Here is a 23,905-nt window from a genome sequence, read left to right on the forward strand (position 1 = left end):
CCTTAACTTGTTAAATGCAGTGTGGTTGCTTGGTTTTATCTGTCTGTGGTTGAAGAAAGTCACCCCTTTATCAAAATTGTAGGCTATTCAAAATTTTTCAATCAATTTGTTTTGACTTTTTGTAAAAATTTTGTTTAGGTTGGTTTGGAAAAGATGCTTGAAACAACTCAGACACTACATCCTTCATCGGCACTACCAAAGAATCTCCACCTCTCATTAGCGATACCAAAAACACTCCATCCCTCACTGACGCTATAAAAGATGATTCAACTCTTATTGGAAATACCAAAAACACGCTCCTATGTCATCATGCTTCTTATGCTCTTACATGTGCATTGTGCAGGGAATTAATTTATAAAAACAAAGCTTTTTTAACTATTTTATCTTGATAATGAGCTGCCATATTGTGTATTTGTTCTGCAATCTATAACTTAGGCTACTTAATATCGTTGCTGCGAACAGTTTCTGGGCAGCCGATTGCAGCATCGAATAGACACGTGTTTCGCCCATGAGGCTGAGCTCATCAGTATCGCACCGTATTCTTGCCACTTGGGTAATCGACCGCCGGTTTACCAGTCAGTTTAACTCTTGTCTTTGTGGAAAGAAGAGCCAACAAATCGTTACTGTGAACACTTTATTTCTGTATAAAATCTGTAAATAGTCCCTGTTTTGATAGTCCGTTACGCAATTACAGTGTGTGCGTGTAACTGTGTATATTAGTTTGTTTTTGTGATGTTGTTGGGTTCAGTCGTGTTCTCATTGCTTTAAGAATTGGCGCTCCAGTTGTTTCAGGAACGAGGAGGCGACTGATTCTTAACAAATTCATCTACTTGTTTTAAAGTACAGTATCAGGTTTGGTGGCCGTGATTAATTATAGCCTACATACATATACCGCGATATTAGATCTTTTCATGCACGTCTTAAACCATTATGAAGGTTTTGCCACCTTTTCCTTTTGTTGGTTTTGTTTCTGTATTTCTTTTTCACAATATCATTTCTTTTGCATTCTGACAAAGAAAAATAAATTGAATTGAAATTTTCATGCTTTGGTAACACAAAATGTTCTAATTAGTCTGTTGCTGGTTTAAGTTTTCGGCAAATTATAGTTCGTGATTGTTCGTTGCTACCTCCTCGCTGGTTGCCATTCTATGCGAATGTTACTCAATCTTGTACTAACAATGTCGGAGAAACACACAACATCGACAACAAATTATTTTTTATTTCCAGCAACCTGCATGCACCAGCCAGCCAAGGAAGCAAAAAAGTAAAAATTTGTACAAACTTTAAAGCAACAAATTAAATGAATTCATGAAGTTTTTTACTTTGAAATCAAATTTATTTCCATTTTTTAGTTAAAAAGGTGAGGTACGTTTTTCTTCAGCTAAATGGCAAAACTGTCATTTTTGAATTGCGCCAAGTGTTTCCAATAACAGAACGCTGTTTCCAGACTTCCAACACGACAGTTTCTACTTGATCAGTCTCGCTGTGTTCGAAAGAAATCAACTTCCCAGTGGCAAACAGCTGTCAAAGAATGGCAGCCAACGAAACATCGGGCGAAGAGCGAACGAGTCCAGCTGCATTGTGACATCACAAGGCTGATGGAGCGACGCGTCCACCGAACACATCTACAACTACATTGGCAATTCTCGAAGGAAAGACATGTCGTTCTGACGTCACTTTTGACTGATCACAAAAACTTGATACATTCAAGTATTGACGTAACAATAAGATTTTGCACATCATTGTTGCGTCATTACTTGAATTGGGAAAGTTTGGCAAGACAATAACCTTCTAACAATCGGCATTTACAAATATACCATATCACACATCTGACGTCATTGATAACCGGAAAGAATTGGTGACCTAAAACACAAGCTGTCCAGCCACAACGACGTCATGGTGATGTAAAGATTGGTGACACTTACACTTCACATTAGCAAGAAAAGTCCCAACAATAACAAAAGCAACACTATGACGTAGCACCGCGTAACAAGCCGGCGTTTGTTATCAGTCACTCGCTGACGTTGAAGCGACGGAAAGCCAGAAACAATCTTCGCATTGAGTCTTTCAAGATGGGTTATGACGTCATCAGACGGGTTGTTTGCGTCACAATCGTTGGCGGTTAGTTGCTACGTTGGTTTTGTGTTGTGAACGAAAGTTACGAATCTACGTCGCTCTAACGTCGTTTTGCGGTAAATCAACAACTTCACTTGCAAACAAAGTCAAGACACAGAGAGGCTGGAGTCTATTGCGTCTTCGGTTTCGAACCCGGAACCTTAGACTTGATGGTGGCGACCACCTGGCTGATCTTAGAGCAGGCCATGCCGTGGTAGGCATCGATGGGTTCCTGATACTTCTCGTATACCGGCGGGAGGGCGAAGGCAAGAAGGACAACTGTGAACGAACAATGAAGGTGATCAGTGAAGCAATCTAAATCCGCCATGGTTCAACGACAACTTCATTGAAGTTCAAGTCATTACAGCGAAACATACCACCAGCTAAAAACTTAATTCTCTTCCATTATTGTTCAGCGACTGTTAAACTCTCCACAATGACACACCCCTAGAATGGGGAACACCTCTTACAAGAAGAAGGTGGTAACTCCACAACAAGTCTCTGAGGAATGTGCTCACCTGCAGTAAGGATGGTGAGGCCGTTCATGCAGCATCCTATGTAGGTCAGCAGCCACATCAACAACCCAAACTGCGAAGAAAACAAACAAGTTATCCGTTGCCTATACCTGTGATCACCACCTGCTGTGGTGGAAGGTCAGTAAGTGATGTCAGTAAGATGGCGCCATTGCAACTAGCGAGTTGTACGCGACACTTTCTTAAAATCACTTTCAATAAACGCATTTGCATTTTTCCAAATGACGTCACAATGAAACGAGTACAAATTACATGCAGCGATGGAACAAAGGTTCCCAATGAAAAGTGACCCTAACTTCTAAAAACACGAAGTTCAAAAAAATGTTGCGACGGAAGCACAATCTTTGTTTGAAGACACCCAGTAAACTTCATGGTGGCAGCAATACGTGTTGATGGAGCTATACGTCGCTCGAAGGTAACATGAACAAAATGAAAGTACTTGTAAAATAAGAACAATCGATAAGCTTCACTTGTAGGGTTTTGCTTGATACACGATTAAAACATACTTTAAACTAAACATTTTTCTTGTTTGAAACAAAAACAAGCGACATGGGTTGGAAGCCACCGGAGTGATTACTGATTAACTGTCTACTCTTGTAAACAGCATCGCGCACTTACCTTGAGGGAGGAGACGACGCTTTTGACGAGCAGAAGATCACGAGTCGTGGCCACAGTCTTATTGAGATAACCTAAGAGCGACACCACGTACTTGTCCACCTGCTCCTGAGAGAGTGTGACGTCAGCATCCAGAAACTGTCTGGAGGTGGAGGGAGTTTGTTAAAGTTGTGATCACACTTGCAGTGAATAGCAGAGCAACAATAAAAGGAAGTTTCACACAATCCACACCAATGATCCACTCCGAGATTAAATTGTTGAAGATGCTGGAGATTAGTGGATCCTTCACTTAATGCGAGAGGTTCCTGCTGCGAGTACGAACAGTTAGAAGAGTTCATTAGGGTCTTTATGGAGTAAATCAGAAGATACTCACTGGAAGGGATTCGGTTGTTGGGATCCGTTCAATGTTTGGAGGACGAACTTGTAGAGCCGGATGGAGATGGTGACAGTGAGGAGGGACAGAGCCAGGTATGCACCAACCGTGAGGACGCTGAAGAAGCGCAGGGAGAGGAGGACAAGGAGACTCATGGTGAAGACGAACGAGCTCATCTTCACATCTCGCCAGAAAAGAAGATCCACAACTGATGAAGGACAAAAATGTAACTAACGTGTGACGTCACAATGACAACTCGTGACGAAGCAACTGGCTCCATGACGTCACACGACAATCACCATAGCAACAGGGTTCCTTGTACTTACTTCTTTCCTTCCACAAAGCGAAAGCTTAAAATAAAGGCATGATTAGTGATTTCTTTTCAAACTTATCTGAAATCATTGTAACAAACACAAGTGTGGATTGAGTTCAAACTCAAAGTGTTTGTGTATCGCTGTGAACAACTACAAGACAATTGCACAACCAGAGCACTTTGTGACATCACAAGTCACCACCAACCAGTGCAACAATCACTACATGCAACTTTGGAAGTTGGAATATAACTCAGAAACACTGCAGGCAAACCACTAGGAAGGTATAATTACAAACCTGGATGATTGTCCTCAATTGACCTATGCGTCATTTAAGTTCATTCTTAATTCCCATGCGGTGATGTGTCGACAAGCTTTTACCTTTTTGTATTATATGTGTTACGCCAATCCGGTTTGCGAAAGGGAAGTTTAAGAGGCTTTAATGATACCACAAACTGACAAAATGCTTTTAACCACAGAATGATACGCCTGGCAACGCAGCTAGCCTTTCAACTGTGTGTTGACTTCAAATGACGACGAGATTTCAAATAAATTCGAAACCATTCGAACTGAGCTTCCTCTCCTCAAGGACGCCTCCAATGATTGATGTGGTGAGGAAACTCCTCGTCATGACGCGCATTGTGGAAACGTCACGGACGAGCCACGTGAACAGTATGGGAAGTATTTCAACCCCAACTTCCCTTCAAGTGACATATATTTACTTTAAATTTTTTTTTCGACTGAGAGCTCATCTTTGTTGTGATCGAATTGATGCAGCAGCGATGCATCAAACTACCTTCCACTTTCCAAGGTTGGTCTTGTGGCTACCGACAAGATCTTAGACATAGCGTTGAGCATGATTTAAATAACGATTGTTTATTAATGACGTAGTGAGTTGTCAATAATAAACAAAATGAACCCTGTTTCAAAGCCAAATCTAACACTTAACTTTGCTAACGCTTCTGCAATATTCTTGTGTGGTGATGTGCCTTAGTACTCATCAATCAAGCACTGCAACTCTACTACAAATCCATGCAAGATTATACCTGCCAAGATCTTATCTTATGACATGATCTAAGTGAGTGTCTATATCAAATCAGTGAACGTGGAATGACCCCAACATCAAAGTGACTGACTGTATGAGGCTGGCGGTGAAATGTAGGCAAACTGATGGGATGATATGCCTTCCATGCATGCGGCCACTCACAGAGCCAACCACTCTACATACAAGCTGTTATTAATTTGTTAACAATCAGCTTAGAAACTGCAAGTGAGCTAAGCGAAACACTAAACCTGAGAAGTGTCAATCCTGTACCTGGGTCACTCTTTTCGTTCCACCTTGCCTCTTCCTCACCTGATGAAGAAAACATTGTTAATCTCAGGAAGCTGCCTATGCAACTTTGATACTGATTCCGCACTACACAAGAAACCTTTAACACATTGCTACAATGCTACATGGATTATTTTATAAAAAGCACGACCCCAACCTAATGAAAGAAGTGATACCAACACAGTGTGATACAAATTTGTTAATTAGTATAAACAAGCAAAAACCCACTACCTCCACCAAGTGACTGTGAGATAGCATGGTCTTGTTCCGATGACGATTCTTCGCTGGGATCATTTTCTCCAGGGACATCCATGGATGGCGACTCATTAGGAGCTTCCTTCAACATCTCTTCCTTATTTGATAAATCGTCAGGATACGACTCTTCCTCCTTAGGAGAATCATCGAGTTGTTTGCTCTCCAGGGATCCCCGCTCAACTTCCTCTAAGTGCGGAACTTCCAATGGATGTTGACTTCTAAGCTCTGACAAGTCTTTATCAGGCTTTTCTTCTTGAAATGACGCTTCCATTGGAACCTCTGCAGAAGTTAGCATTATAGCTGAGGACAAGTGAAGCGAGAGAGTACGATACAAATCATTCCAGCAGTGGTGGATGTGATGAAGTTGTAATAATTCCAAGATCCGATGCACAAAGTGATGAGTGAAAGCACATGCAAGCTAAAGCCACGTTCACGTTAATTCAACGTCTTCTGATGTAGAATTATCGTAACGTCGGCCTTTGTTTCCCACAAGCCCACAACAAAATGCAAGTGAAACCCCTCCACCACTGTAGCCTCCATAACCTCAACTAACTATCATTGCAAACAAAATAATATGGTGACGTAACAATCAAACCTTCTGTTTCCTGGGTTACGTCATCAGCGACCTCCTTCTTAGCTTTTCCAGACATTTTAGTAAAAGAGAATTACAAAAAACAGAACAGTGGTTACAGCTACCAACAACAAAGCCTGCAACAGGAATACGTAACGGTCACGGTTTAGTGAGCAAAGGTCAGCCTCTAGATATAATTCTGGGAATAATTCAATGCAGTATTTTAATGATAAAACGAAAAAATTTGTGACGCCCTACATAAACTAAACCTGTGATTGCACTACAAGCGGCTGCGTTAGTGGCAGGCCACTCACAACAGGCACTTGAGAGATGGTGCTCAACTGGTTATGATAACAAGCCGGTGACCGGGTATGCACACCAAGCAACCGCAATAGATCGGTCAGAACGTTGATAGATTGATAATAACGTTGATAAGACGTCTACTGATTGTGACACAATAAACTGGCTTGTTGTTTGTTCAATGCACGTCATTAATAGAAACGGCAGCGTGTCATCTCTACACGTTGTTTCAACGATTGATGACGCAGATGGCGCAAAGGTGCAGATGAATGAACCGGTTCCACGCCGCGTACATGCACCAGATGGCGATGATCCCAGCAAAGCAGTTGCATCATTGTTCCAAACAACGAAATCCGTCATTTCTACATTGATTCAACGTTTGCAGGTGTTCTGACATACCCATCGGCGACACGCCTGGCGGTTCTGCAGACGTTGAATCAATGTAAAAATGATGGATTTTGCTGTCCAGGGCAGCGCTTATCTGCCAGAGGAACATCTCTTTTGTTGAACCTAAATCTTAATTACAGTTTTTATAGCAACCTAGTTTTTATTTCATAGTGGCAGCACAAGTAGGTTGGTCTGAACACTCACCACCCAAACCAACTACAGACCTCGCGCAACGACCAGCAGCAAGTTCCCACAGACAAAAGCTGAGAGTTTGCTGACCTGATTTGCTGAAAGGAAGGTGTCGAGGTGGCGCCTTCTACTCTAGTTCAGTCGGTTTCTCTCCGCAAAGGTAAAAATTCAAATTACTTACAAAAGAGCCCTATAGGATAAATTAGTGATGCGATACTGATTAGGCTCAAAAGCAAAACACGTGTCTATCGCTGTCAATTCTTGCTACACTTGAATGCCGAAAAACGTTTCATCCAGCTGATCAAACCTAACTTAACCTGGTTCTAGGAAATGAGAAGTAAAACAGGAAGAATAATGCAATTTAGACATTCAACAACAAAAGCATGGCAAGTATAGGAAATCTCTTAACCTCATACGACAAACGAATTTCATCTCACACTAACACAAAACATTGAAATAAAGACATGAACAGCTTTCTTACACCGCAGCAAGCCTAAAACTTTTCTCATCAAAACTTTTGAGCAGCTGACTTCAGATCAAAGACTGAAGAATCCCGGTGATTTCCCATACACGAAACCAGCATTGTTACCAAACTGTCACATCACAATTCCATTTTCATCTGTGACAAACTGAGAGCAAAGCAACCAGCAAACCATTTGAAGCTCCACTTATCTACTTGACAATCAAGCATCGACATTCCGCTTATAGATGAAGCTCGTCTGCGGTTGTTACGTCATAAACCAATTAAGCGCACGATTGCGCAACCGACAGGCAGTATGTACGCCGGCGGGTGGCGGAAGACGTGTTCGAGGGCGAGGCAACTGATTGAAGCCGCAGCAGCAAACAAATGTTACATTTTGATCCCCGCTACCTCACGCAACAGGCTCGACATTGTGGTTCGGTGAGTGACTCTGCAGGTAGCGACGGTGACGTCAGCAACTTCGTCATCTTTCGTCGTTCCACTTCCCAAGTGACGAGGTTGCTTTTATGCAGAATGGATGACACGCTGCACAAAATCGTTTCTCTCATTTCCATCTCTGTTTTGATTTGTACCATCAGTGTATGATCCTCAACATTGCTGGTAGTTTGCGCTGCAGTATCACGGACCTGGAAGCAGCGGATAGACGGAAAAGTGGAAGTGAAAGGTTTTACGGAACGTCATCAACATGTTGGCTTGAAGTAAAAAGTGAAAATGAAAAGGGAGGAGAGCAGAGAGCGCCTTGACTTAGGTAACCACATGATTTTTAGTTGTCTCTACGATGCAGCTTCGAAATGAATAAAATAATGTGCTAAATTTTCTGGCATTGAACTAAATGTGGGCAGAACAATGAACATCAGTGTGCACAGCGACATCATCTGGTCAATCTAAGCACGAGGAACCCCACACAAACACGTGACCCTGACAGCGCCGGTTGCAACGTCATCAATCGATTGCATGGCGCGCGGTGCCAGGCGACTGCAATGTGATGTCACAGACGGCGCTTTCAAGCCTTCGACGAACTGCGTTGAATTGACGCAAGCTTACCATCATCTGCAATGCAACAATCAGCATAGAATAGTTGAATCCGACCAATTGCAGGGAATGAAAGTGAAACAATCAGGCGATATCATCCAGAAGCAAGCCAAGCATACATTTTGTTTATAAGCAAACGCAAGCCATCTGCGCAACGAGGTTTGCAATCGTAAGTGAAGAACACAAACATGCACATTGCACACGCGCTGTGAAAAACAAAGCGCTGCTCCAACGTCCAAAAACATAGTGACATAATAAACCGTATGTTTCTCGGCAGCCGACTGTAGCATAAATAGTTGATCGGATAGTCTGAATGGCTGGCGTGGAAGCTACACCGTTATGGTTAGCGAATCGCAACTGCTCGCTATATGAGCTGATAGCCAGGAAGAACGCTCCCTTCTTCACATTAATAAACCGTAGTTGATGAGCAAATTTTTTAAAGCAGATGTTTGGAACATCACGATTGGAAAGTGATTCATAGAGATTGATTGCTTATTGTGAATAAGCGGATTATGTCCTGTTTGTGAAGTCGACAGCTGTTGACGACATAATGCGCAAGAAACTCGGTCGATTGTACATATCATAAAGTCAAATACTGACTAAAAACAAGCAAAAAGCTGGACACACTCCGATCTGGCCCAAAAAAGCAATTCGACACAGTGAAGATTTCTCTAATCAGCTTTATCAGCTTTAAAATATCGCAATCAACATTGTCCTCAGCCAAGACATGCAAACACTATCAGCATACCTCCAGAAATGGAAGCTACAGCTCAGCAAGTCAAAGACAGTGTCGGCGGCCTTCCACCTTAACAATCGGGAGGCACAGCGTGAGATAAACATCAACATTGATGGGGAACGCCTGCCCTACTGTGCCGAACCTACATACCTCGGCATAACCCTGGACAGGTCACTCACGTACGGCCGGCACTTGAAGTCACTGCGCAAAAAACTATCTACACGCGTCGCACTTTTGAGGCGATTGGCAGGTTCCGGCTGGGGAGCTGGTGCTAAAACTCTTCGTATAGCTACCCTAGCCCTTGTTCATTCCACCGCTGAGTACTGCGTGCCGGTCTGGTGTCGTAGTTCTCACACCCACCAGATTGATACCGCCATCAACGACGCACTGCGTACTGTGACTGGATGCCTGCGTCCCACTCCAACGGACTGCCTACCCATCCTAGCAGGCATCCAACCCGCTGAGCTACGCCGAAAAGGAGCCACGATTTCTCTCGCTCGCCGCGCTTTGGACCCCGACCATCTCCTCCATGCAGCATTTAAGAGACCACCACCTATAAAGCAGCGGCTGAAATCAAGACGCCCCTTTGTGCCTGCCGCACAACAACTCCTTAAGAACGCAGAAGAACTTGGTTTAAGTGCGGCACACTGGACGAACCATATGTGGAACACGGAGTGGCAAAATCACACCTCTACGCTCCGTGACTTCATACCCGACGCCGATCCCCGTCCACCAGGGATGTTCCTCGCAAGGCTTGCGTGGGTCAGGCTTAACCGCCTGCGAACTGGCGTCGGCCGCTTCCGTTCGGACATGCACAAGTGGGGCATGGCTCCTTCATCAGAATGCGAGTGTGGTGCCACTGAACAGACCGCAGACCATGTCATCCACCACTGCCTAATCCATCGGCCTCCACACGGTACGCATGGCCTGAGGGTCCTGGACGACGAGACTGTTGAGTGGCTGAAGATTTCCTGCCCTCCAATCTAGCCTGGAAAGATCGCTCATACGCCATCATCAACATTGTCCTCGGAATGTAGATTGTCTCAACAACCTTTGTGTTCGCTTTTATTTCTTCACATTGCTCACAGCTCGAAGCTATTCCTCTGATTCTTTTCAGGAGCTGTCGTCACTCGCTATCTGAAAGTTCTGTACCACCGATCAACTCTTCACTTTTATGTCTTGTAATAATTTCGGTCCTTTGGTGCGAAATTAAACATTTCAGCTCTGACGTTGATTTCTCTGACCGTGTTTAGTTGCGACCTTCTGGAAACGCATACCGGCCTTTTACAACTACTGTGAGTGAATTGCAAACAGCTTAAAAGCGGAAAGAGGACGAATTGTTTGGAAACAAAGTTTGAAGCATCGTCGCAAATCCAAGAGCAACTTGAAATTTATGCGGAGTGACATTTATTAAGGAACGGGAATCGTGAAACGGAACTTATTTGATGGGGATTCAAAAAAAAGCATCAGATTCTACTTCTACTGTTCCAACGCTCATAATCTCATCTAGCATTCTCACATCACTGCTTCCAGGTGTGAATCTGATGGAATGCATCAACACATTGGAAACATCCATTCCCACTTCGCCGTTGAAACTTCTGATGGCTGCCATCGCAACCTCCACTAGAGGCGCACCATGCAGGCCCATGGGATAACATGACGTCATCAAATTAATTCAGTAACTTCCAGAGGAGTTGACATTTAAAGACGAGTTGCTGGCGGTACACTGCATCTAAGCCTAGCTACACGTAGCTTGCTTGCAATACATGAAGCGATGTCACAGCAACATTGAACTTGGCGTTGATTATAACGACGCCGCGCTTGGATAAACATCTTCAAGGTTTAATACTACACGACGGGTGTGGTTGCCCATGCGGAACCAACCTTGTGACCAACAGACCGTGACTTCAGAAGGCTTCGTTCTGGCGATGGCAAACAAGAAATAAAATCGTCTGCTTGGCAGAGATTGTGACCGAATCAATCCCCACGAGTCCTCGTCTCAAGCCATCGCAAGCTGACGTCAGGCAAACGTCACGCCCTGTGTTCGTGCGACCTGCGCAGCCGTGACGTCAAAGTATCTCGACCTTTCACAATAACATATGAGTGATAAGGGTGGAATGGCAACCCTGCCCGAGCAGTGGCGAGCATGAAGTGCAACAAAACTGGAACAACGTCGACTTGCGTTAGTTTCGCGTTACGCAACAGTTAATACATGACGCAAACACAGCACGGCGCATGCAACAGGCGATAATGCGCACCTGAGGGGGGTTCTGGGAGACCCTCTTTTCCATTGTCCGAAGCTTCGTTCGGAAAGGAGGGGTCAAAAGGGGCGAAATCTGTTGTGGAGTCAGATGCCTCGGCAGGATCGCCGGATATGGATTCACAATGATCGTTTAGGGGTTCAATCAAGTCACCCACAAACTGGTCCCCTGAGGGGCTTCCCCCTTCGTCGGGTGAAAACTCGTTGACAGAGAAAGGAGCTGCAAGAATTAAAAGTTCAGAAATCGTGGAATGTAAATGGGATCGAAAGAGCAAGTTGATAACATTTTCTTGCAATTTTTAGTGTCCGGGAAAAAGAATGAAACACAAATTAATCACAAAAGATGTTAAGATAAACAAAGACTGAAGATGAAGAGCAGGTGAAACATACCGGTCTCCGTTGGGAGTTGGTCGTAATAGTCGCGGAGGCACTTTTCGGAAGCAAAGTCTTCACCTAGCAGCAAGTCATATAATAAGTAAACATGAGTTAACTTAAAACAGCAATAAGACACAAACAGCAACCTTTCCAAAAGCAGCTCACTCGCCACATTATGACGTTACAACAAAGACTCACCGAACCCAGAAGACATGTTCAATTCTATGGGAAGAAGCAAAAATAGTCTGCAAGTTATCACTTCAACTAGACAGTGAACCACATCGACCACAATAGAACAGCAACGTTGTTGAGATATATACGTTTAGACAGCTACAGAATCAGTTCTGCCACTAATTTAATTAAACTGCCCTGTGCTGTAACTACCTGGCACAAAGTATTAGTTACATTACAACACATACCTCCAACTAATGCGGAAACACTTTTAAAAACTGACTGAAAGACAACGAGCTTCACGTGTGAGAGTAACAGACGATGCATAAACCTATATGCTGTCTCGAGCAAACTGCCATTGTCAAGGTTGTAGAAGAATACGTTGGTGGCTACCAGAGGAAAAACAATTCTGTCCTCAAATGCAACAAACTACTTTTGCTTGCGCTTCTGTGTTGCTTGCTTGTCCACAGCAACTTAGATGGTTTGGAATTGCTTCTCATCGGCAGACAAATGTGTACCTTGCCTTGAAAACTCATTAATATTTCAGTGAAATTTTAAAACGGAGGTGGTTACGTCATGACATCAGGCATTGAGTGTGACGTCATAGCAAGAATATAGCGAAACAAGTTCCATTGAAAGACATCAAAACTTCAACTTAAAACTGCAATTTAAGGCGGCTGGCCCTCTTATGGTTGCAAGCGCTATGATTAATCTAACCTGGAAATACGAAACAAATATACAGCAAATTAAATAAATCATGTATGGAAACTAAATAATGGAGGAAATGTGCCAGAGCCAAACTAACAAAAAGCAAATCTCTGGCAGCAAGCCAACAGATTAAAAATAAAAAGTAACATTGAACATAAACAGAAAAAGAAACAAGCAAAATAATAACGTAACATTCAAACATGCATCAAGCAGATTGTGCAAGCCTCTGAAAGGGTGCACAAAAGTAAACTTATAAAACAATAAACATATGGGCAGTCCGCACTGCAACAAAATAATTGTGGAAATTTATAGAAGTAACACAATATCAACCATACAACCATCACAAACCATCAAAACAACCGGATCAACCAAACAATGCAACCAGACACTGGTCAACCAAAGACAAAGTTTATTCGTACTTCAAAGAATGCTTTAAGTAAAAATTGATTGAGTTAGTCAGAATGAGTCACATTGGAATCAAAACTTTTGTAAATATAAGATAGTGCTTGTAGAAGCTTTAAACAACTAGTAGTTTGGTAATTGAGTTTGATTAAGTAAAGTGTTGCTGTCTGTAAATTATTCCATCCACTAAGTATTCCAAGAGTTGCACGCATGTAGCGATACTCAGAGCAGGATTTCCATCTGTCCATCACTGGAACAATCAGAGCGTTATTTCCCAAATATAAGACAACTGTTTAGCAACACATGAAAAAAGTAATATTTGCCTTAAATTAACACAAAATGCTGCCTGACCGAAAGTTTGCTTTTCTATTTAAACACAACGAATTTTCTTAGTTCCATCCGAGTTAATATTGGTATGAAATGATAGTCATACAATTAATTCCAGAACACAGAAGACTAAACTGTTAACAAAAGTCAAGTAGGGGCAAAAATGCCAAAACAAGGTGGAAAACTTGACAAACTAGATCTTTCACTAATCTGCAATTAACCTGGCTAATTGCAACATTCATTTCTCCACCATGAAGTCAACTCCTGGTTCTGCTGAAGCGTAACTTGCTACACTGTAACTACGGTTGTTTGTTAACGTCACTTTCTAGCTCTTACAAAGTTTCCTTTGAAAGTGGACCATACAAATTGGCAGAAGATTCCTTCATTCCGAATCCTAACAATCTCCAGATGAAACATGACCTGCTTCATAATATTTCACAAATACAAAGCAAACATGGCAGCATCCTGTCAATTAATTGACATTTTTGCAGTCCTGATAAAAATAACTTACAACTAATCTAGACAAATAAAACATGTTGGTTGAACAGTCATATATAATATATGTATATACAACTTGTACATTTCCTGAGAGAGAGAAAGCTTATTGAAAGCTGAGAAATGTTCCATTCATTTCATGTTCTTTTGTGAAAAGTGTGCATGAACATTTCATCGAGTGTTACTTAGCTATATATATAATACTTGCATTCTTGCAGCCCCACAAAGCACCTCCTGTTTCTTCGTTACAATTCACTAAAAGCTGTGCAAGATAACATGTCGGACTATCGCATTTATTTTAAGCTTAATTCTCTTGTTAAACTAAAACATTTTCCAAAATGAGTAAATCAATTGAAATTATTTATCGTAATGCCCTCTTTGTATTCGGCAATATATATTAAAAATGGAAAGCAAGGAAACATTCACCGAACTTTATATTTCAACAAAAGGTTCATTCGCTAAAAGCAGAACACTGAAGGATAAAACGACATCATGTGGCAGATTGTGCACATCAAAATTGTCAATTTTAAATATTCTGTAAATAAAATCTTTACGTCAGATAATTAATCCAGTCAATAAATTACAGTACTAGTTATTTTTCATATTGATGCAACGTCTGTCGACATTGAATCAACGTAAACAAGACAATCTTTCCTTGCAAGGAAACTGATCATTTAGTATTCAAACATTTCCATTATCAAAATCTTAATGCTGCTTTGAAAGATTAAAGCAAAAGCTTAAACAAAATTATTCTTTGAGTCAAGATCATAGTTTAACAGAATTGTGTCAACACACTGCACGCACTATCTGTGCAGGATGCGATTTTCAACTTTGCTTCGTAGGTTGCCATATTATATAAGCAGTTAATGTCAAGACGACCCCAGATGGGCTGGATCATTACGGTGATGTTTGGATTATTAAAAGCACCACCTACCTTTAGGTTCGAGGCAATCATTCAGAGCCGTTTCTGTCACGCGAACATGAAAAACAAAAGAAAACTTAAAATTAAAAAAATAAAGCAATTAAGCATCAGTGTGATCAGAACAAACACTAGTAGGCTATTATCATTGTAAAGTGAAAACCTAGAAATTCATTTCTAACATTTACAAATATACAAATTGGGTGGGGCAAAAACGATAACACTGTTGTGTGTTCTTTGTGTGTCATGTGAGCGAAAGTGAGTTTTCCCTGGGCCTTTTCTTTCTTACTGTGATACCAAACCTTGCAGAAAGATGCAGCAAAACAAATTTTGCTGCATCTTGCTGTAATAGAACCTTGCCTTATCAATATTACTCGGAGCAGACATTGTGACGTAAGACTTGAACTAAGTTGCACGTGATTAGTGTAGAAGTACCGGTAGTACTCATTAGTCATTAGGGCAAGTTTTTGCAACTTTTTTTTACAGCTTCCGGCAGCTTCCTAAATACTCAGAATTTATGTAGTATAATATGATGTTTTAAGCTGTTTGTAGGAATTTTATATTGCAACTTTTTTCTATTTTTCATGCAACTTTTCACTGCAACTTTTATCAAGTATTGAGCAAAATGTAAAGGAGTGATTTAAAAAACATGCTATAAAACTGTTTCTAGTACAGTATGGTTCTATTCTCTTTGATTTGCACAACAAAAGCTATGTGATGGATTAGCTGCATCTCAATGTTAGCTATGACGCAACAGTTTGCTTGCAAGCTAGAAGTTCAACAACCTCAGCCAAGCACGACAGCGCCCGAACTAAATTAGAAGTGGAAGTATGACTTGGCTTTTGGCCAAGCCCGCATAAACGGAAACAGGTTGTGTCTAGTCTTTCGAAGTAAATGAATGGTAAAAAGGTAAATAAATAAATGCATTTTTTTACTGCAACTTTTGTTAAAATTAAGTGCAACTTTCTCATGTTTTTAGTGCAACAAAAACTTGCCCTAGTCATTATGCTTATTTTGCATTATGCTTATTTTTGCGGTCCTGCGAATATTTCATATTATGCAATCACGAGTTTTTAAATGAGGAACTGTACAGTGTACACACCATGTTGAGTAAGAAATTTAACACTTCTCTGAAAATTTCAGCTTTTAAGCGACATAAAAAACAAGTTATGTGATGTGCCATTGTGCCAAGTGTGATGTGTGCTAAGTTATGATGTGTGCCAAGTGTGAAAACCATAGCTGCAATCATTTTCAAAAATTTAGAAGTTATAAGCAGGGTTCGATCTTAGCACTGGTCCTCTGGCCAATGTCTAGTGCGAGTTCCCCGCGGACCAGTACGAATCGTTTCACACTGATCCGACTGTCCAGTGCGAAAATATCATCATATTATGTCGTTTGATCGTTTAGAGTGAGTGGTAACCTCATTTGCGCTTCTCTTCAAACAACAAAACACGTGATCCGTGCGTGTTAAACCGTAAGAAAAAGGCAATCGCAACATCATGTGTTAAATCGTAAGAAAAAAGCAATCGCAACATCACGTGACGGTGTTAAATCGTAAGAAAAACAAAGCTGAGGTCAAGGCTCCGGGCTGACCATGTAACAGATATTCTGACCATCCAGCTACGGTCAGAAGAAATAAAAGATTTTGACCCCAAACTTGCCATGGCAAACAATTCATCTGTGAGGTCAAAAAGGCCCGACACTGGCTATAAGTTTACAAGGCCAGACAAACACACATCGGATTCCGATTATGACCCATCATCGGATTCAGAAATTGAAGAAGAGCCCCAAGTAGATTGAAAACTCAACGTAGATTGAATGTCTTGCCTAGATAAACTATTGTTACTGTTATTGCCATTGTATATTTCCATGTTATTGCCACCATTCATTATTGTCATTTTAAGGCGGTTTTCCCTGGGTTGGCCTCGTGCTTCCCACGACAATCTTGTTTTTATCGGTAAACGGGACGAACCAGTGCGATCTCGTGTGGACTGCGGACCAGTGCAAATGGTGAGCCACTGGTCCGGTTGGCCAGTCCGATGAAGAGCCCCAAGTAGATTGAAAACTCAACGTAGATTGAATGTCTTGCCTAGATAAACTATTGTTACTGTTATTGCCATTGTATATTTCCATGTTATTGCCACCATTCATTATTGTCATTTTAAGGCGGTTTTCCCTGGGTTGGCCTCGTGCTTCCCACGACAATCTTGTTTTTATCGGTAAACGGGACGAACCAGTGCGATCTCGTGTGGACTGCGGACCAGTGCAAATGGTGAGCCACTGGTCCGGTTGGCCAGTCCGAAAAAAAGTTAAAGTTGAACCCTGTATAAGTGTTATTGGTTTTTGCCCACTGGATAAATAACTGAAAAAAACAACAAAAAATCAAAATTGAAAAGTTAAAGCAAAAAAACACTAATTTACTGAAAATTAATGCCAGTATTTTAGAGCAATTATTGCAATCAAACCCAACATTGAGCTACTAACCGAGGTTGCTTGTTTTCTCAGGTTGAGGAGTCGATGAAGGAATTGTCTCAACAACCGGTTTCACGTCGTCAACAGGAGACAATTCTTCAGTTGTTGGAGTTTTCTGATTTTCTTCTTCAAAAGCTTCATCCACTGATGTTGCATAAAAAATTTATAAAGTTGAAAATAAACTTACACTAGTTAAGGTTTTTGTGTATGGGTGGCAAAATTTCAAGAAAATGGAATTTAGTGACATCTGTCACAAAACCAAATGACACTTAAATACAATTTGTTATGTTTTGAGAAGTGGCTAACTGGCTATATCTATGGCAATACATGCAAAAAATTAAAGCTGTGGCACTCTTATTGAATGTGCACGTAGTCTTTCACATAATCTCAATGCTTGTGATAGTTCAGCTTACTTTGCAAAAGAAGAACACAATTTTTACACAATGAATGTAACGTTATTGAACTAAATGCCTGCAGAACACTGAACAGCCTCATTTAATTTTTAGCATAGTCACCATTGTAGTTCATCGATCATGAATTGGCAAAAAGCAAGCAAACACCTGAACAAGTAGGTAACAATATAATTATTTCTTCATATTCGAGTCAAAAGCTCAGGATCAATATGGTAGCTGGTAAGCTATATAACATAAGTCTTCTAAGCATTTTAGGCCAAAAACCAGTTTTCTAGTTTAACCGGTTTGGAAGTTATGGGATTTTTGCCAATTTAGCAGGTTACATCATCTTTCAGGACATTTAGTCAACTGGATGCAGGTGACAGATGACCAAAATCATATCGAAAGTTCTTTTTAGACCTAAACGCCACTTTTAAGACATCTGTTTTTTTGATACGCAAAAAAAATTCACTCCACCCAAATGTGCACCTATTTGGCAGACACTTGACTGTCTGCTCTTAAAAGGCTATTTCATTATAGTTTAAATTGGCAGTGGCTATTTGACCGGCGCCGGTCTTTGAATCTGAAACACTATTTGACCGTCATTACGTCATTATACAGTCACTTTTTTTCTTTTTCTCTTTCAGAGCAAAAGACGAGAAGCGCGTATATAAGTTCTAAATCCGACCATTTTATTCAACTCGATACGTGGCGTGTGCGATACTTTGCCGGCTCCTATTCTAGAGGGACTGAGTTCGATACTACCCGGAAGCGTTCTTTTTTTTTAACTAAATTTTGACCCGAAGTGCATTTTTGTAGTCAATTTTTAATTTGAGTTGCATTACATTTACATACCATTACCATTTTGTTAAAAGAAGCATTGTATATAACTAACTTGTTGAAAGCAAAAATGCAATGCTTCGTTCGGCAAACACGGTCACATCAATCAATCATTTTATTTTTCGTCATTAACGCGTCCGGGACGAAAAAGATACTAACTACAAAAATCGATATAGATCTACCAGCACGTTAATGAACGGGAAAAGGTGGCAAAACCTTGAAAGGTTTAAAACGTGCCTGAATGAAAATTTATGTAGTAGGCTATAGTTAGCACGGCCACAAACGGAAAATTACCCAGAGAAATTCTCAAATTCCAGCAAATTAAAAAAACTCTAACTTTATTACTCACATTTGAAAAGACATAAAAAATTGGGTTGTAGGCAACTCAAATTAAAAATTGACTACAAAAATGCACTTCGGGTCAAAATTTAGTTAAAAAATAAATAAATAAAAGGAACGCTTCCGGGTAGTATCGAACTCAGTCCCTCTAGAATAGGAGCCGGCAAAGTATCGCATGCGCCACGTATCGAGTTGAATAAAATGGTCGGATTTAGAACTTATATGCACACTTCTCGTCTTTTGCTTTGAAAGTGAAAAAGAAAAAAAAGTGACTGTATAATGACGTCATGACCGTTCAAATAGTGTTTCAGATTCAAAGACCGGCGTCGGTCAAATAGCCACTGCCTTAAATTTTTATAAAAATTACTTACGAAAACTTAGAAACGTGTTACATTCCAACCGAACAACATTTTTTTTCGAATTATACAAATGAAATTGTACGCATGTCGCATGTGTAGCAACTGAGCGATGTAAATGTAAAAAGTTTTGCATGGAACGGCAACATGTAGTACGCCGTCATAGATATAGCCACATCCTATATTTTATCTATGTTCAAGATAACAAATGGACACAGATTCTGACACAAAAACCAGACGTTTTCAAAGAATGCAAAGTATACATTCAGAATAATATAAATTAAAATCATTTAAAACATAACGTATGACAAAAATATTATAGGCCATTTCTTAAAAGCCTGCAGCGTAAAATTGATTTATACTGACCATTATATGATACCAGTACTTACGAGCAATAACTGTAAAAACGGAAAGAAATTATCACAAGCAACATGTTATCACTCAAACCTTTGACAAATCCATCACTTCCTTCGCTTCCAGTCTTTTCACTTTGAGTGTCTTCACTGGTGACAGCTTCATTCTCCAACTTCATGGTAGGACTTGTTTCATAATCCATGGCCAGTTATTACACAGTTTAAAGTTAATTAAAATAGAATGAAAGCTTAATCTCAAGTGGAAAAAAAGATTTGAATAAGTAGGTTACCGGTACTGTAGATCAAAAATTGACATGGAAATTTCATGCGTATTTGTACTGGAAGAAAATTTCTTAATGAAAGCTATACCCTGCTGCCTTCTTTTAAATTAAATTATATCCGATGGCTTACAAAAACCAACAAGTCAAGTCACATGTGAATATTGAGCAACATGCTGTCACCTTACAGCTGAGATTGAAAGGAAAAGAATGAAATCATCACAGTATTTCCAGCCAAAAACTAGCAATGATGTCGCAAGTCATTACCAGAGTTGCCAGATAATCATGGGGAAAATGGTCAATTAAATCTTCTAAAAAAAAAACTTAAAAAATAATCTGAGAGGTGAACCTTTTATTTGGTCTGAAGAGAAAATACTATACGGTACGTCGGTACATTTATAAACAATGTGAATAAAATAGCACCATAACAATGCGTATTCCACAACAGATAGGAAGCAGTGAAGGACTACACCAGTCATGGTTTGTTTAGGTTTGGTGGCCGTGCTTAAATTTACTTTCACCGACGTATCCTTTAAATTTACATCGCATGCCCGTTTTAAACTTCTGTGGTTTTGCCGCTGTTTCCTTTTGTTGGTTTTGTTCCCGTAAACTATTGATAACTTTACCATTGCTGTTGTTTTCCGACAAAGAAAAAATAAATTGAATTGAATAGAATCATCGAGTCAGTTGCTTTCCGTATTTTTAATATGACAAATGTCAAGCATCGAGAAATTACGTTCAAACAAGATAAGCTGATGTTCAGTAAAAATAAAACAAAAAGTTGTTTACTGCTGGGATACGGTAGTCAATAGAAATCTTGTGGCTTTATTCAAATAAGTTATAAAAAAAAATATCATGCCCTACAAATGTAGCCTACCATGAAAAAATGAAAAGAAACAAAAAACACATAGGCTATGCAAAAACAACAACTGCTGCTAGCTTAAGAAAACGAAGCAAAAACACTGAAAGTATGAATATTCATAGCTCATAACTTCATACTCTAACAAAGTTAGTCAGTTTATAGGCCGACTTGAATACAGTCAAAAAGATGACAGGCTATGTAATCGTAGGCTAGTAGGCCTACCAATAAAGTCCGAAACAGTCGTTAATATTATGACAAAAGAAATACAGACGTAGTTTAGGCTACTCAGTACTCATATAATGACCTTTCAGACAAAATGCACAATAAAAGCTGTTTACTGGTAGCAAAGTATGCAGTAGCCTATGTGATGAAAAAAATCTTAATATGAAAGCTTTGGTCAAAAGTTAATTTTAGCGGTTCGAGAAACTACAATTAGTACGGTAGTGAAAGTGAACAAACAGACAGGTTGTAGCCTAACTTAGTTCAATGGTTCTCAACCTGTGGTACGCGGAAGCTTTCCGAGTGGTAGGCCTACGCGACTAGCTTTTTGCTATAGCCTATCGGTAGGCCTACTCAATATGTTCAAAATTAAATCAAGAATTGCAACAAATTACACTACTCCCAACCAGCAATGACAACTGGGGCCTTTTCTAGGTGGGCTACCAAAGGGGCAATATATTGGGCAATCACAGTATTGCCGGAGAAAAACTTGCAGATCACTTGAAATTGCTCAGAACGGAACTGCTGCATTATTTTCCAGATATAAAACGCTGCACGTTCGTTCTCCACCAACACTTTTAGTGAACAAGAAGAGTTCATTGACATCCAAGCTGACAAGGCAGCGAAAATGAAGCACAAAGAATGCTCACTAACTTAATCAATTTTTGGCTGAACATTGTTTTCACTTAGGCTACCCGTAATGCCGTTTCCCAGATAACGGTTTTTTCCTCCGCGTTGGGGTGTGAGCAAAGGTTCTTAGCCATAATGGAAATTAAAACCAAGAGCAGGAATCATCTTGTTGAACCGGGGCATAATTTCCGATGCATTGCGAGGTGAGGTTACACCCCACATTGAGCAGGTTGTAGAAAAACAAACACTTGCAGCCCTCGCATTAAACTATGCTTTTTGTAAATTCGTTTCTGGTGTTTTGTAATAATAAGTGCACTTGAAAAAGTTCAATTTTCTAAAAGTGGGTAGGCTACAGTGCCGGTCTTAGGGTATTTCGGGCCCTGTGCAGAATATGCTTTGCGGGCCCCAATGACAATGATCCAATTCAATAGCGTAGCTAGGTATTTAGGGAGGGGGTGGTTTGACGGTCGGCAGGCAATGCCTGATGGCGTGTTCGCCGAAGGCGACACCCAGCGGCAGGGGTCTGGGAGGGCCTACCCCAGAAAATTTCCAACAATTACTTTGAATTTGGGGCATTCTGAGAGCATGTTCAACACAAATTTGGGTATGAATATTACTGTAAAATGGTGCTGTCCGCTGTCAACAAAATCGCATTTCAACCTATTTCGTCCCATGAAAAGATCGAGAGAAATTTTGAAATGTTTGCGGCAACTCCGATCAATCATTTTATTTTTCGTCATTAACGCGTCCGGGACGAAAAAGATACTAACTACAAAAATCGATATAAACCTACCAGCACATTAACGAACGGGAAAAGGTGGCAAAACCTTGAAAGGTTTAAAACGTGCCTGAATGAAAAATTATGTAGTAGGCTATATATCAGTAGTTAGCACGGCCACAAAAACCCAGCGACTTCGGCTCTGTTGTTTTTTTTCTCTCGATCTTTTCAGTGTACGAAATGTCCAGGGGACGAAATAGGTTGCACCCATTGAATCTCTGTTTTCTTGTTGCTAATTCTTTTGTTGAATTTTTCCATTGGAAATGACAAAAATTACTGCATTTTCTGAGTAAATTCAATTCAATTTATTTTTCTTTGTCAGAATGCAAAAGAAATGATATTGAGAAAAAGAAATACAGTAACAAAACTAACAAAAGGAAAAGGTGGCAAAACCTTAATGGTTTAAGACGTGCGTGAAAGGATCTAATATTGCGGTATATGCATCAATAAATATAGTCAAGCACGGCCACCAAACCTGATACTTTAAAATAAGTTGATGAATTAGTTAATAAATTGCGGGCCCCCTAATTTGCGGGCCTTGTGCGATCGCACGGTTTGCACACCCCAAAGACCGGCTATGCTGGGTAGCCAAGTAGCTTACGCAATTAATTAAGGTTGAGAACCACTGCTGTAGTTGGTTGGTAGGCTATGAATATTTATCCTTGGATGGAAAACCTCTGAAAATTTATTCGGTTCAGTTTATTTCTGACCATCACAACAAAATACAATACAAGTTATGCCAAGATTATAGAGACTTAGATCCATTTCAACACGCACCGGTCACCAAGATTGACAGAGTGAAGTTTTCGATTGTCTGTGAATTACTGTAATCCATCCAGGGCCTCTGAGAGAAGTCAGCACTGGTCGGGAAACAACACGAAAAATGGGCCCCATAATATTTTTTAACAAATATTGCATTGCATGTTCGTGTTAAGCTGAAATTAGCCTACTTTCCTCAGCATGAAAAAAACTTCGTTCAATGTAAAAATCATCAATAGCCTATATAATCACTGGATTACACTCGCAGCAAAAATGCCATTGAGGCAAACTATTTTGTCTAGAAAGCTTTGTAAACACACAATAGGCCTACAGGCAACAAAAATAATTCAACCAAGCATTTAATTCAGGAGTGTCCAAACTTTTTCCCACGCGAGCCAGTTTTGATAATAAGTGTTCGCGGGCCAACAGCCACAATAATTTTTCTGAAAACTGCAGTTGAATTTATATGATTTTTGTGTGTCTGCAGGCCAAAAATAACACATTGTACAACAACAAGCGCGGGCCATACAAAAACGTCTCGTGGGCCGGAGTTGGACCGCAGGGCGGACTTTGGACATCCCTAATTTAATTCAACGCTTTCTGGACTTTTTGCAATGCAAAGTTACGGATCACAGCATCAAATGATAAAATTTTGCGACGTCTGAATTGATGCACAACATGTCTAGTTAGGCTTTTCAATCGGTTTGGAGTCATAGGCCTACTGGAGCAGAAACAATTCTTT

The 23,905-nt window shown here is 40.4% G+C and overlaps 1 protein-coding gene across 1 annotated transcript; it reads right to left on the bottom strand.

Moving 5' to 3' along the window:
• Positions 1-1,201: 1,201 nt before the first annotated feature.
• LOC145773953 (uncharacterized) lies at positions 1,202-19,887 on the bottom strand. Its single transcript, XM_082585078.1, has 13 exons — positions 19,732-19,887; positions 17,370-17,501; positions 14,901-14,933; positions 14,426-14,501; positions 12,062-12,162; positions 11,879-11,941; positions 11,487-11,708; positions 5,509-5,811; positions 5,263-5,301; positions 3,637-3,844; positions 3,267-3,405; positions 2,634-2,703; positions 1,202-2,394 (listed from the first exon to the last, which is right to left on the bottom strand). Exons 1-13 carry the CDS (start codon positions 19,838-19,840, stop codon positions 2,246-2,248), a joined length of 1,644 nt encoding a protein of 547 aa, XP_082441204.1. The 5' UTR covers positions 19,841-19,887; the 3' UTR covers positions 1,202-2,245.
• Between the last annotated feature and the right edge of the window lie 4,018 nt (positions 19,888-23,905).

This window comes from Aplidium turbinatum, chromosome 7 (assembly GCF_918807975.1).
Source record: "Aplidium turbinatum chromosome 7, kaAplTurb1.1, whole genome shotgun sequence".
Classification (NCBI taxonomy): Eukaryota; Metazoa; Chordata; class Ascidiacea; order Aplousobranchia; family Polyclinidae; genus Aplidium; species Aplidium turbinatum.

Bases quoted from the DNA above. Each gene is read 5' to 3' on its own strand.
- LOC145773953 (XM_082585078.1), bottom strand. From the start codon at position 19,840: ATGGATTATGAAACAAGTCCTACCATGAAGTTGGAGAATGAAGCTGTC. The intron at 5,812-11,486 runs GTGCGCATTATC...TAACTTCTGCAG, and splicing joins TCTCCCAGAACCCCCCTCAG to AGGTTCCAATGGAAGCGTCA. The intron at 3,406-3,636 runs GTGAGTATCTTC...CTCCACCTCCAG, and splicing joins CAACAACCGAATCCCTTCCA to ACAGTTTCTGGATGCTGACG.